At 39.0% G+C, this 15,247-nt stretch overlaps 1 protein-coding gene across 1 annotated transcript in view; it reads right to left on the bottom strand.

Moving 5' to 3' along the window:
- CTNND2 (catenin delta 2) overlaps nucleotides 1–15,247 on the bottom strand; it is a gene marked incomplete at both ends in the record, with an annotated part of 536,439 nt that overhangs the window by 235,666 nt on the left and 285,526 nt on the right. Inside the window, one exon of the mRNA XM_080639304.1 lies at nucleotides 2,787–3,039. Coding sequence (XP_080495430.1) covers nucleotides 2,787–3,039 — 253 coding nt within the window. The remainder of the gene's footprint in view (nucleotides 1–2,786; nucleotides 3,040–15,247) is intronic.

The raw sequence follows: 15,247 nt of genomic DNA, 5'->3' as shown, positions 1-15,247 counted from the left end.
ATGAGCTCCTATTAGCTAACAGCCTACCTGCATGAATTAAAATTTATCTCCTACCACAAACTTGATGAGAAATGACTTGATACTTCATGAAAATAGCTTTTGTCCTAAGCTTTAAATTAATGAACATGAAACTGCATTTTATGACAGCTAGGTGATGCAGAACAGATGTTGAGCTAAGATTTCATTTGCCAAATTATCATCTCAGAATACATATGTGAGACTGGAGTACTAGCAATTCAAACTACATAGTGAAAACAATGGAAAGGATTTGTCAACTACATCAGTGCCTGCCAACCATTTTTTGGGACTTTAGAGAGAAATTCTGCCTGAAATGAAGAGTCCAGAAAATAATGTTCAGTTTTAGGCATGCTAATTACTTATTGGGATGAGTATGTTCTCTTCTGGATGTCCCTTTCTCATCTTGAGCTGACTGATCACAAACGCTAATCAAACCCCTGCAATTAGGATGCTTTTGTCCTGCAGATTTTCCTCCTCCAGTGAGCTTTTGTTTGGACCTCTGGCTGAACAGGTAGGCTCAGTGCCTGAAAATGATGCCTGCCATTCCGCTCCACAATTCATGTCAGTCACAAAACACCCCAACCAAACAGCCAAACGAAGCAGCAGTAGGTCTGTAAGGAAACTCAAACCTTACCAGTTGACAAAGTCCATCCGCTGACCAACATGTTCTTTTTTTTCTTGCTGTAGAAGGTATAAATGATAACCCTTTGAGAAGTACAGTGCAAGTTAACACAGCCACTGAAAGTCTCTCTTGTATTTGGGCAATGTTTTCCTTTTCCTAATTATACCTCTCATGTGCTACCCTAAATAATTTCTGCCTTTCCATAATATTTTTCCAAACATCTGGAAAATCTTCTTTCTGTCGCCTCCTTTCCACACTTGTCATTTATCCATGTTTTTGTAACCTTTCCATAGAAATCAAGATGTTAGCAGTCTCCTGATTGCTTTTGTTGCTTTTTACCAAACTCCTTCCAGTTTTTCAATGTCTTTCCAATAACCGAATGGTCAACAACTGCTGTAGGCCACAGATACTTTCACAAACCAGTCTGCCTAGGTGGGCTATAGCTATTTTACTTACAGAAATCAATACTTATGAATGCAAAAATGGTATCACAGGTTGAGAAAGAAGCAAAAAACAAGCAAATGAAAAATTTCCAAAAGGAAACCTTCTTTTACATATCCCATACTAACTATTAACTAACACTTTCGAAGTGATAGCAGAGCAACTGAACAGAGATAGCTTTCCTTAAAAAGATATTATGTCTAGGACCTGTAGAGATACTGTTAATATGTCTTCCCTGTCTCAAGGGAATAGTGCCTTGAACTTCATCATGCTTCTCCTAAAAACATCTCATGTAGATTACAGTCATTTCTGCTCTGGTTTACTGCACTCCTAATGTAGTTTTCTTTATATTTGACCACAAGACAATGACAGAGCAAAGCTCCTTCTATATGAGCTTTTATATTCTGGAATACAGTATTATCAAAATACCAAGGCTTCATACAAAAGACTTGTTTCCCTCTGGTTACCAATGTTTGCTCTGGGGCAGGGGCAAGAAGGGTGGGAGTTTAATTTGTATTTTTTCAGATTTCTGGAGAAAAAGCTAAGGTAGGAGGGAAGCTGAAGACAGACGTTTCCCCAACAAGTAAAACTCTGTAATGCCATAAGTAGCTGCATGCAGTATGTTTCTGATGCGCCATAAAATTTAGCTGTTGTGTTCCCAGGTGGAGAGACAGAGAGGACCGCTACAATGCTAAACAAGCAGAGGTTGCGAATGTTTGGGTTTTCTTTAATGCAGGGAAAGAAGTCTTTTCAAACTGTTGCTTGAACACTTCAAGCATTTTAGTTGGTGGCAAATTTTTTGGCTCTCCTATTGCTACATCACATTTAGCAGAAGTAAAAATTAACAATAAAAAAACCCCAACAACCCAAACCACACTATCTGGCACCGGAAAAACCTTGTATAAATTAACACTTTCCACAAGTTTAATTAAAAGTCACCAAATTAAAAGTCACCAAAGAGATTTACTTTCTTTTCCATTAGAAAACAGAACAAAAATCACTAAATGCATTATCATGGAAGTCAAAGAAAACTAATTAATCTGCCTGCTTGGAGTTTTTTCCTTGCACCTTCCCATGGTATATGAAGAAGGTCATGCCTCACAGCAACATTAAAAGTTGCACTATATATTTCAAAAGCATGCACATTAACAACCATTTCTGCAAAGCTGTAACATATACATTCTGTTACCACATACTGGCACTGGAAGCCTGCACAACACACAGGGTGAAGCATAAGCCCAATTATGTGATCAGGCTTCCACTTTGCTCAGTCTCACTGCTCAATACCAGAATATCCTTTTCTGCCGCTTTTATGAATTTAACTGCAGACAAACCAAGAACTCTTACAACTTCTGCCCAAGAAGCAACTTGAAAATTCAATCCACAATGGTTAGAGTCAAGAGTCATACCACTCCCATTTTCACAGATAATTACTTTTCTTAAGCTTTTGAAGGGTGGTGCTACTGAAAGCAGGCTAAATACGCATATTCTAGAGCATACCTATCATTTTGTTTCACAGAAGAGCTCATGAGAGCCTTCTAAGGGAAAGCATTAGGACAAAGCTGTTATGCAAATGGAATCTTTCACATTCTGTCACAGGGTTGTTTTTTTTTCATATTCAAAAGCAGAAATACACAAAGCAAATCAGAATTAAAAACCGCTTCACAAGCAAGAAACAGTAGTAGACAATGAAGGTTTCACCCACCTGGGATCTTTCTGAATGCTATCAATGGAAGGTGACCTAGCCAAGGTCCCTTCAGGTGGGATGGCTGGCCCAGATTTGCTGTATGGTGATTCAACAGAAGGACAATACTGCAGCTGTCGGTAGGGGTCTGCGTAATTGGAGGCTGGGCCGGCCGCATAGCTGGCCCTCTGGAAGGTCGCTGTTGCGTTCTGTGTGCCGTGTTGACTGCCTGTGCGCTGTAAGGGTACGGAGTCGACACCAGGGGAAGATGGGGCTACGACAGGAAAGTAGGGACAAAGTAAAAAATTGAGGACCTGTTCACAGAAATGGTTAACCAGGTCTAGGCAGAGGAGAAAAAAACCAAAACACACACATATAAAACAGGGGTTCAAAAAAAAAAAAATGAGGAAAAAAAAAGAACAAGCAACATTGTAATTTTCAAAACCATTGAAGTAAATAATCGTTACACGAATTTCTAAATGACATGCTGCTTCTGGACTAGAAGACCTTTACACCAGTTAAGCAGACTGTAGCAGTGCTTTTCTTTAGGAGTTTTAACTGTACTAACCTGAAATGAAAGAAGTGCAGAAGCAGCATGGGAACAGTCAAGCTAAGACTCAAAACCACCACTGAGTGAGGCTTTTGCAGTTCTTACGGGGTGGAAGTCAGTCAGATGCCCCAACAGAGTCCAAACTGAGATGAGTTGCTCCATAGGAGAAGAAATAGGCAGCCATAGCCATCCCAGATTTGTAGTCCTGGTATGCATAAAGCAGGTAAAACCAGACAGCTGCTACTAAGAGTGGCTGCGTATGCCTCATTGACCCATCTTCTGCATATTTCATCTTAAGTAAGGCTTACGGGAGTGCTACTGCTAACTCAGTTTGAAAAAGAGCTAAGCACAAGGTGATCACGTAGATGTCTTAATGCACGCCAGCAACGGCTGTGCTCACATACCACAGCTCAAGATTAATGCATGAGCAGTTCTGAGTGGCTAAACCAATAGATTTAAACTGACTTAACGCTTTTGCAACTCAAAAATCTTATTAATCTCTCCTGTAGCCCATTATCTTTCTGTTGCAGCACCATGCACTGGAGACCCAGTCTGCCTCATGATTCTTATTAAACATGCAATATTTAACCAAGTCCAGTTAATAGCAAATGGATTATCACTGTACAGGCCACAGGACCAATAGCCACATGATCTCTGTCCTGGAAACAAATACAAGTTAAGTACTGGTTCTGCTCAGAAGGAAATTCAGACTGTTTGAAGTGGCACGTGAACTGGTGGCGGCTCCCATTTCGCCCTGTCCCAAGACGAGTACTTTTGCCACGAGAAGTGGGCTCAGGTCCGTGACCATTTTTACCTTGGTCAAATTCATATGCTAATCTGTAGGCAAAACCGCATATTCAAGAGACAGGTTTGCATAATAGATTTCCCAGTAATTTCTCATTAACATGCACATTTACGTTTTAAGAAAATATTTAATATATTATAGGTCCATGAAAGGGACTTTAAGTATTTTATCTCAAAGTGACTCTCAAAGTCAGCAAATGAATTACAGTGAGCTTCAAATGCAGTTACACCGGTTTTGTCCGATTTAGTACTTGTCAAAGTTACAACACCTGAAAATCTTAAATCTGTATCAAATCTTTGCCTTATTTTTATTTTTTTTTATTATGGTTCTGAAGTATATAATTTTGCAATAGAAGTATCATCTTACAGATCTTTTACAAACACATATAAGTAAGATCACTCACTTATCTATTGCCCTGAAAGTGTTCAAGGACAGGCTGGATGGGGCTTCGAGCAAACTGGTCTAGTGGAAGGTGTCCCTGCCCGTGGCAGGGCAGTTTGAACCAGATGATGTTTAAGGTCCCTTCCAACCCAATCCAGTCTACGATTATATTAACTTATATATATAGCAACATTTTATAAGTATTGCTCTTGTTTAATTGCTAGTATATATTTCCTTGAGAAATTAGTAATAAGACACATACAGGCCTTTACATAAAACTACATCAGCTAAAATGCAGTAACATTAGCATACCGAAACATCCCATGCACAAATCATGCTAAATCCAGTGTTAGGAAGACACAAGGAAAACATCACATTTTAACAGAGAATACACACAGTTCAAACCCAAATTTGGTGCCTTGTGAGAGAAAGAGTAAAAAACAAATTAGAGAAAATACTGGAAATATTTTCAAATGAAAAATCAAAAATGTAATTATATACTGACATAGCATACCCTTAGGTGCAGTCACTTCACAGAGTATGCTCCTAGCTTTTGACACATTATACGGGGGACTGCAAAAGACCCTACAACGCTAATACTGTGGAAAACAAGAACTTCACTGTAATGTAGATTGCTTTCTTTTCCCTTTCTCTCCTTTGCAAGACAGTTCAATGGGAACAGTGTTTGTCTAAAAATTATTTGAAAACTTTATTATTCTCTCCTTTGCCTTGTTATCAAAATAAGTATTTATATGAACTGAAATTAGCTGTCACCCTAACACCTACGTGCTTTTTCGAGTCACTCTGATTCGCTTCTCAAATTATCTTTCTAGCAGACTGCTACTTCCTTTTGAATTTTATCACAATGAGCACAGAAGTGCCATAGCCAGAATATGAGAATGAGACAAATCTATGATTTAAACATTCACAAATAAGCTTGCTTGGCCAGTGTTACCCAGATCAATTAAAAACAAAGCAAAAAGCTTTAGAGTAGCTTCTACATCCAACTTGACTACAGTCACCTTCATGAACTGTAAAACGGTCAAGCTTTAGCAGACATTTGCACACAGTAAGTTTAATGTAAAACTGAAGCAGATCCATCTCCTGCCAATACGCTACTTGCTCAAACAAGTCCTTCTGGCAGCCAGACTTACTGAATGAATTGTGGCTCTTCTTGCTATGACAACCTTTGTCTCTTGAGATCTCTCTTCTATTTAGCTAATAGAACAGCAAAACCATAGAGATTATTAGGTATCTATAAAAATAAATACATTCAGAAGACCATTTGCCTCACCCAGCAAAATTAAACTTTTAGTGAGCACAGGGGCATCCAGAAAGCACATAGCCAGAGTGGACCAGGAAGTATTCATGTACCAGGAAAGTTTGGAGATGGCCATGCAACCTTTCTATGTGTTTTTATCATGAAGATACTTATCCTTTTCTCTAACTTCCATATTCGACTCTTCTCTTAAGTTCAAGGCAGCTACACCTTGCCTAGAATCAGCTCAGGGTTGGTAAGAGGCAATACTACTTTGACAAGGATCAAGGTTCTGTCCCAGCAAAGAAAGAGAGGGGTGGGAAGGAGTTGTAACAGAAGTGCTGTTTCTGGGAAAATGGACTGCTTTCACCTCTCCCAGAACCAGCCACCAGCCCACACTTCCTGGGATCTGGCCTGGCTGAAGCAGGATCGCTGTTGCCTGAGGTCTACAGCGGACTCTACTCTGCCTCTGCATAAAGGTAAAACCAAAAGTCAACCAGACTGTGAAGGAGCAGGTCAAGTTTTGTGGACATCTTGACTCATTGCTGATTTAGCCAGCTTGGAGATAAAGGTGTCCAAAAGACTAGACCTGCTTCTGGTCTTCAAAAGCTCCGAAACTGATCAAGATTAAAATCAAATACACAAAGGCCTCAAAACTTTACTTATCCTGCGTCTTGATTTACCAAAGTGACCACCCATGACAGTGTTGTTTTTACTAGTGACTGCTGCCCCACTTTTTAAAAACTTAGATGGAAATCAGTGGTTGATGTCAGTTAAGTCTCTCAAGTCTTACAAATCAAAGAGAAAGAAAAGCCCCTGCTAACTATAATGAAAACTCTTTTGGACCACCAGGTCCAAAGACCTGACATATGCCCTGATTATGGCTATCTTGATTGCAGAAATAGCATATAGAAAAAAAAGCCTTTATACTTTTCTACGGCTTTTGCATAGTATTAACGAAGACAGAGCAACTTCTAGATTAATGCCGAAAATTTAGGTGTATCACTAAACATGCTCACAAACTCGTGATGAGATACTCAGAAATTCACTTTCGGATTTTGTATCTTTTCAAATCTGTGACATCTCTAGAAACAACCAACAAAACCCTAAAGGAAAGAACACGTTGATTCAGGCAGGAATACTACTGCACCATAGCTGAGTATTTTAGGGAGACCAGATTCACACAAGAACTGCTAAGTTGTTCAGACTTTCTGTAAGTCAGCGGGCATTTTGCCCTTTCAACATACGTAAGATAAGGCCGTTAGAAAGGATCAACTCATCTATGAGACTTACTCATCTATGAGACTTGCTAAACTTTCTTGACAAAATTACTTTCCTGGTGCTGCTGTTTCATTTGTGGGTATTACCTTGTAAAATTTTCCTTTTATTATTCTATATTAGACATTCAGTTCCTGTGTTAACCTTCTCCTTGTGCCTTTCATACAGATTTCACAATTCTTTGCTATTTTTTAATGTATTTTTTTTTTCTTCACTGATTTTACATCTGCAGTTGATTCTTAATCTTGGGTGAAAGTTGAAAATTGGATCCCAGTAAGTTGTTCTTTTAACGCAATGTATGTTCACCATCCCTTTGTGAGTTCATAGATTATAATATCATAAGATGATGCAGATTTGCTTCTGTTGGCAGCAAATATATAGGAAGACTTATAAAACAAATACCTTTCCCATCTAATACACCACAAAAATAACACCATGCATTCTCTGTCAAGTAGAAAACAGAATTCATTAAGTTTGGGGATACAATCACTTTTTATCTCTAAATTTAAGTGAGTGTTTTAGAGCATGCACCAGCTTTTTTGCAACAGCAGTTTAACAAAATAGTGTATAATCAAGCTAGGAGCAAATCAGCAATACAAAATAACAAGCACATGCAGTCAAATTTAACACTGTTCAAGATGTATGATAATACATATATTATATAGTAAGTTTTCTTGACCGTTACTTTCTTTTAGCAGCGCTTTCCCACATTGGAAGTGTAATACTTTGGAGAAATATATGATTGGGGAAACGTGAAAATGCTTACCAAAAGGGGAAAAAAACCAAGCCCAAACCATAATTGATCTTAACAATTATCTCTATGTTATGATTTTAGGAAGGCACTATCATATCCTCTATTCAAAGTACACATGCGCAAAGAATTTCGTATTTTAAACACGAAAATCGAGAGGAGAACAAAAAACCTGACACTGAAGGATTTCAAGATACAAGGCTGTCACTTAGACTTAAAATCTAGGATCTTATGCAAATATCAACACCACAGAAGTCCTCTGTAGCTTGACAACTTTGCTACCTAACGTCTTGTCAAAACAGGAAAAAATGCAGTCAAAAGTACTACAGCTTCCTATTCCTCGTTTTCCACTTTCTCCTTCCTCACTTCTGTTTATTTTGTCCTACATAGTTGCAATCCAAAATTCAGTGTCCAGATTCTCAGCCAGAGGGAAATAAAAAGAACGTGTAAGTAAATCTTCCTTTGCTCCTCACAGGATGGGCCCTTCCCTATCCAGCCAGCCTTTTAGGGCTTTCAGGATCCCATCAAACTTCACACAGTTATTTGGAAAAGCCTCTTTCCCTGTTACCTCTATGTCCTCTCCCTCTCTCACCTACGCTTCAAAGACTCAACTAGACTTGTTCCCCCTAATTCTTTCTGTTGGCTCCAGCTTTCTCCAAATGCTCATATTTTGCATATGTTGAGGGAACTACAACCTCCTTCCCTCAAGTCAGCTCCACCATGCTCAGCTCAGTACCTTCAACAGCCCAGTATGGCAAATAAATTAGTTAACAAGTTCATTCCCACCTTCAGCAGCTGCAGAACACTAAGCCTAATGAAGACCATAAACATAGTGAAAGCACCTGTGTGCCCCAGGAATGAATCATTTCCCATTTGCTATTTGATTCTTTCAAAAAATCTTAAAATCATCTCACTATCATCGATGTATTTACGTTCCACTGTTCTGTGGGAGAACAGCTCCTTGCTTCATAGAAATCAAAATATCACTTGTGCTCTGCATATCGTTACATTCAATAAATCCTCTTCCAATGCAAAACCTGAAAATCTTCAGTTCTTCAGTCTTCGAAGATGCTACTGCACTGATGTGTCCTTTCATTTTGGTTTTCTAAGAGTGTTCATTAGATCTGATGCTAATTGTTACAATAAGGCTGAATGTTCCTTTGCTTAGAAAATGATGCATTTTCATAATGCAGAAAGAATCAGTAGAAAAAATGCTGCTTCCTTGGTTTCTCAGCTATTCTTCTGTCTACAGAGCAATCTGGAAACTTTGAAGGCTCCTTGTGTCTATATTGTTCTACTTCAGTTTGCACATTCTCACATTGTCTGTTTCTAAGTTTCCTTGTTATGCGTATTTCTCGTTTAAAATACATACCTTTTTCTCCTTTTATTGAACAGTTCCACTGGGGGAAGACATGTAACTGCCACTGCCTAACCCTCGGCATATGGAATAATTTTCTTAATCACCAATTTAGACTTGGCATTTCTTTGCTAGTAATTACTTTACTTACGAGTTTAAGTATGCAATTAGCTGGAATCAATCTGAAATTACCTAGTTCCATTAGGGTAACAGAAGCAAATACATACGTTATGAATAAAGTAATCAATAAGGATTTTTGTACCTCTAAAGTAAATTTTAATTAAGAAATAGGTAGACAAGTAATTCAGTGAGCAGCAGTGGTGAGAGTCTGTATTTTAGAAATTTGTATTTCAGTTCAATAGATGCCTGAGATGAACAAGTTCCAATCAAAGTTTATTTGCAGCTCTGCTTGATGCAACTTCAGTGAAAGCAGAAATCAGAATCTGAACACAACCTCTTCCACAGCCAGGTCTGTTACAAGTCTTCACTGCTATGCCCACCCCCACATCCCTGCACTCACAACTTTCTCAAATTCCACATTCTTCTTTCCCCTCACCATCAGTTGCCAAAGTTATGAGGTGTCCATCTCGGTAATACAGCCTTTATCTCAAAACATATATAGCTATATCATCATTTTGAAATACATGTAGTCTGAGGGAACACTAAGGTTTTATGTAGATATTAGGATTCCCCAAACAACTACATATTTGCAATTATTTCAGATTCCCAGCTCTCTTGACTCAAGACAAAAGTGACTTCCTTTCTTCTTTACAACCAAACAGGGCAAAAGTCATGTTTTTCAAGTGTTCAGTATTAAAAAATATAATACTTCTTTCCACCTCCAGGAACTGACTGCATTTTAAGTCTGCCAGATTCTAATCTCCACTAATATATGCAACTTCCATTATCAGACTCAGCTTGTAGCATGTTTCAGTGATGCTGCTCTGCACAAAAGAAAAAGGTGCGTCCACATAATGTGATAATTGGATGCCAACTTCAGCTGCTAAAGGTGTTATGCCAAGATCTTTTCTCAGATTGTCTCTTGTTTCTCTGAGTTGCAATCCCCAATCTGGGGAGAACATGCAGTCGACTCATTTGTTACATGAGCATTAAACAGGGAAAGTAACAACTGTCAACGTCCTTAAAATCCACTGCCCTTTCAGAATTCCATCATGCCAGTTTCCTCACTAGAGATAAAATTAATCTCTGAGCAACGGCACTATACAATACATGCACATCACCTTCCTCCTCCTTGTAGACTTCACATTGTACGTGTGGGACATAAGGACCATAATGATTATAAAACCTGATCACAGACCATACAACTGCGCACAGACGAGCCTACTGCAACTAAATTTCTGTTTTCACTCCAAATTCACCTCCTCTTGAAATCCCTCTGTTTAAAGTTTCCTGTCCAGCTGGCCAACATAGAACACATGGACAAAAGTCACAATCATTATTAAAAGAATGTATAATATGACACAATGACAGATTAACAGCCTGCACTGGGTCATGCTACAGCCATCAAGTACATGGATGTCTTGTTCAGATTTTGACTTCTCCCTATTTAACACACTATAATCCTAAGTAACTGAAAGGATAACTGGTATTTTTCAGAACAGCTTACTAAGCTTCAGCTACTTTAATTAACAGTTTCCACTCTGAAGTAGAGAGTTACTTTACTATTAAGTTAAACACTTTTGCATTGCATTGCCAAAACCATGTGATACATGTACCTTAAACATTAACCTAACTTCTGCAAATGATAGTTTGAAAGTTGCAGGACCCATTAGAGTAAACCCAAACTTCTTTGAACACTTGCTGTACTTTTAAAAACTCCAACCTTAAACATGAACTGCTGAAATTATAGAAGAGACTACTTCTAAAAGGAGACAGTTTTAATATTTAAAAAAAAAAAATAAAAATTACTGTTTGAGAAACAAACCAACCAATCAAACAAAAATTAATGGGCTGGTGAGTTTTTAAAAAGTGCCTTTAAATATAATGCTGCAGAAAGAATGATCCTTTAACATAAAAGCATTATTCATCTTGAAGACATTACTGGCTAGTTACCCCTGGCACAGCATTGTGGTTTTATTCAGTAAAGATTTATCAAAAGATTTATGAAAGGTGTTTGAATTGCTTCTGATTTCATGAATGACAAGCTGTATTTTGACACAACACTGAAATAAATAAAATGAACGTAGTCCTGCATCACTAAAGCCTAATGTGATGAGGTTTTAACCTGAGACTACACCTGTACTGTAAATAGATCATAAATACAGTTTCTGGCACACAGCAGACACTGCATTTTCTCAATAGTGGCAGATGAGATTTACAGGGTATGTACTTCCCTGACCAAGATTTTATAATCACACTTCTTTTTCAGTAGGTAGCAAGTGTCAAGGGACATCTGAGAAGCATTCAGGCATGCTCCAAGTCAACCTTCTATTGAAAAAGGAAAAGGGAAGAGTTGGAAAATGCAGAGGACAAAACACAAGCCTCTGGAGGTATCCTGCTCGTGGGACACAGGAAGGAGGTTGTGGATACCAGCCATTTTAAAAGGTTTCTATTCTGAGCAATAGTGAAATCTCAGGTGCTTTCTGATAGGTACAGTTCCTCGATGTAACTCAACCATGGACTTAATACTTTGAAGCTATGAATATATATTTGGATAAATGCTTCTCCACTGTAAGGGGGGATAGTGCTCACAGATTATAAATGTGGTTCTGCAGGTTTTTCACCTCCTGCCACTTCCTTTGCTCTCTTATTGCTCTTTGTCCACAGCTTTACAGTGACCACTGGATACCAGTGAAGTTGAAAACAGTGTCTTCTATTATACTCCTGCTAAAATTTGCATAGGAAGTAAAATTAAAAAGAAAAATACCTCTCAGAGAAGATGCCACTGTACCTGCAAAAAGAATCACCTAAAAACATATATGCAGTGATAGAACACAGATAAGGCTGTATCAGACACCCTGGATCTGTTGAATGAAATGGGATTATGACTTGGCATTGCTTTGAGGTGATTTGTTATTCACTATGCAGATCACTAAGGTATTTTCTGCTCCATTTACTTTGTACTGAAGATTTGTTCCCTACTTGTTTCCTATAATTCTCTTTCCCAAAGCAATGTTATCAAGTGGATGTCACTTAGGAATGCACGTCTATTATCATAACTTTACCAAACTGATAAGCAATGGTAGAAATATTTTTTCTTTTTAATTTCCTTGAAAACATTACGTCCTATAGCCAGAACTCCATACTGTGTGATTTACCAGCATGATCTTCAATTAATCTGCAGCTGTGGCATCAGAGCACAGTGACAAAACAGAAAAACCCAAACCTGTCCCCTAACCAGTAAAAAACTCCACAACCTAAGCAGAAAGAAGCAGAAAGAAGCGATTTAGTATTTATAACCTAACTACTGCACTTTAGGACTAAACAACAAGTAAATAAAGATTTGAGAAGCAATATAACTGACAAAGGGTTTAATCCAAAGGGAGGCAAGTCAAAGCTGTTTCTTCTGATGCTCCTCCTTTCTGGCTGAACTTTAAAAACAAATAAAAATATATTTGAAACCAAGATTCCCTTCTTACTGTCAAATTAAGTATTTTAATACAGGAACTAGCATGTAACAGGTAATTCCTCCTTAGTAGCTAGAAGTTGCTCTGAAATCAAAGTAAAACTGTACCAACCTACTCACTGATGCTCAATGTAAGAATCTGAAAGCACCTAACTGCATGTATATAGAAAATATTTTTTAACCCCCTTGAAATTCCTTTTCTTCATTAATCTGAAGTCTATGGAATTACAAGTGATACATCTGATGACCTAAATTCCACTTCCATGTTGAGAAGCAATACTAACACAACGTGGGAAAGGATGAGATAGCTGTAGGGCAACTAGGATATAAACTGCTCTGTGGATCCTGCTACTGGTGATGTGCAAGGCTTGAACTCAGAGACTGATTCTCAGAGCTGATGTTAGGTGGTTGGGACAGCCTGCAGCAGAAAACTGTGAACCCTCTATATAGGACTCATCACAACACTAGAATTGGAGTTCCACAATGTCATTTTTACATAGTCTAATTCCAACCTAAGGATGCTGAGTTAATTCTCTACATTTTTTTTTTTTTAGCATGTTAAAGTCATAGAAGACTCCAGTGTTTTGAAATGGGTGAAGAGTACAACTTACTGTTAAAAATATATCTCTTAATGTTTAATAAAAAATAAACAAATAAAAATTGCATTTCTTGCAGGTATCATCTGAATACTGAGTACCAAGTGCAAGGTCCTGCACCTGGGTCAGGGCAATTCCAGGCATAGCTACAGGCTGGGTGGAGACTGGACTGAGAGCAGCCCTGTGGAGAAGGACTTGGGAGTGTTGGTCGATGAGAAACTTAACATGAGTCGGCTTCAGTGTGCGCTCGCAGCCCAGAAAGCCAATTGTATCCTGGGCTGCATCAAGAGGAGCGTGACCAGCAGGTCGAAGGAGGTGATCCTGCCCCTCTACTCTGCTCTCGTGAGACCCCACCTGGAGTACTGTGTCCAGCTCTGGCGCCCCTAACATAAAGAGGATGTGGACCTGCTTGAACAAGTCCAGAGGTGGGCCACAAAGATGCTCCAAGGGCTTGAGCACCTCTCCTGTGAAGGCAGGCTGCAAGAGTTGAGTTTGCTCAGACTGGAGAAGAGAAGGCTCTGGGAAGACCTTACAGCAGCTTTTCAACACTTAACGTATAAGAAAGATGGGGAAAAAGTTTTTAGTAGGGCCTGTAGTGACAGGACAAGAGGAAATGGTTTTAAACTGAGAGTAGACTCAGACTAGATATAAGGAAGAAATTCTTTATGTGAGGACCATAAGACACTGGCACAGGCTGCCCAGAGAGGTGGAAGATGCCCCATCCCTGGCAACATTCAAGGTCAGGTTGGATGGGCCTCTGAGAGACCTGATCTAGTGGAAGATGTCCCTGTCCATGGCAGGGGGATTGGACTAGACGATCTTTGGAGATTTCTTGCAGTCCTAACCATTCTATGATTCTGTTATAAACTACTTCGTAACCACTAAAACAGAAAATCCATAAAAGCTTAAAAATGGTTGAAGAACAGTTTATCTGCAAAAGCAGACACAGAAAACTACTGCCAGCTTGCGATGCCACACCGCTGCAATAAAGTAGGCTTAATTATTCTCAGAAGAAGAAAATCACGCTACAGGAAACTGATGTCCACCTTTTTTCACATGTTTGTGAAAATTTTCCAATGTTTGGAAAATTGGCTTACTATGAAAATATCTTTAACTTGAAATAATGACTTCTAAAAATATCAATCATATCCAGTACTTCTTTATATATGAAGACAAATATTTACAGTCTTGTGAGGATGATGTATTTTGGCTCAATTCATGCATCCTTTGTAGCTTTGTGATCCTTTTGCAAGGAACAACAAAACAGCTAAGTAATGAGAATAAAAGAAAGTCTAAGCTGTACCAGCATAAAAAACATGCAGCAAATCAAGCATGTGGGTATTTGGAAGCAGTACTAGGTAGCTCATGCAACACCTTTCTCCATCCTTGATGTAAAAATCTCAACATAAAATGAAATAAAAAAGGAATAACTTGCACCTACTGAGCAGTTACTGCTCCCACAAACCACTGGCTCCCTTGCTGGCGAGGCAGAGCCATCTGGCAGCAGAGCAGCACACTCTCCTGAAGCAAAGTGAGGTCTCTGCCCCACAGTGGAGGCAGCAGAGGGAGGACAAGATAGTGGCAAAGAGCTGGTGGCTGGTTCAGCTTTCCAACAGCAACCCCACACCAGACTTCTGCCTACCACATCGAGATGGAAGTTCAAATAGGTTGGGCGTGCAGCTGACTTTCCTATTGGGAAGGATTCTCCAAATTGCAGGCAAGAATTACACATCTGGCACTAAGAACAGGAAGCAGTGGGACACTGAAGTGCTGGGACTAACCTGCTTCCCTTGTGCGATGCAAACAAGGAGAAGAGGAGATCAGCACCATGTGAGCACCTACAAGCAACAAATCTAGCTACCTCCCCCTCCCTGCACAAAAGACAAACCCCAAAAAAACAACAGTGCAATCAATTTAGTA

Source organism: Psittacula echo (genome assembly GCF_963264785.1).
Source record: "Psittacula echo genome assembly, chromosome: 2".
NCBI lineage: Eukaryota > Metazoa > Chordata > Aves > Psittaciformes > Psittacidae > Psittacula > Psittacula echo.
The sequence above is the reverse complement of the archived record's forward strand: the minus strand, read 5'-3'. Positions and strand labels throughout refer to the sequence as shown.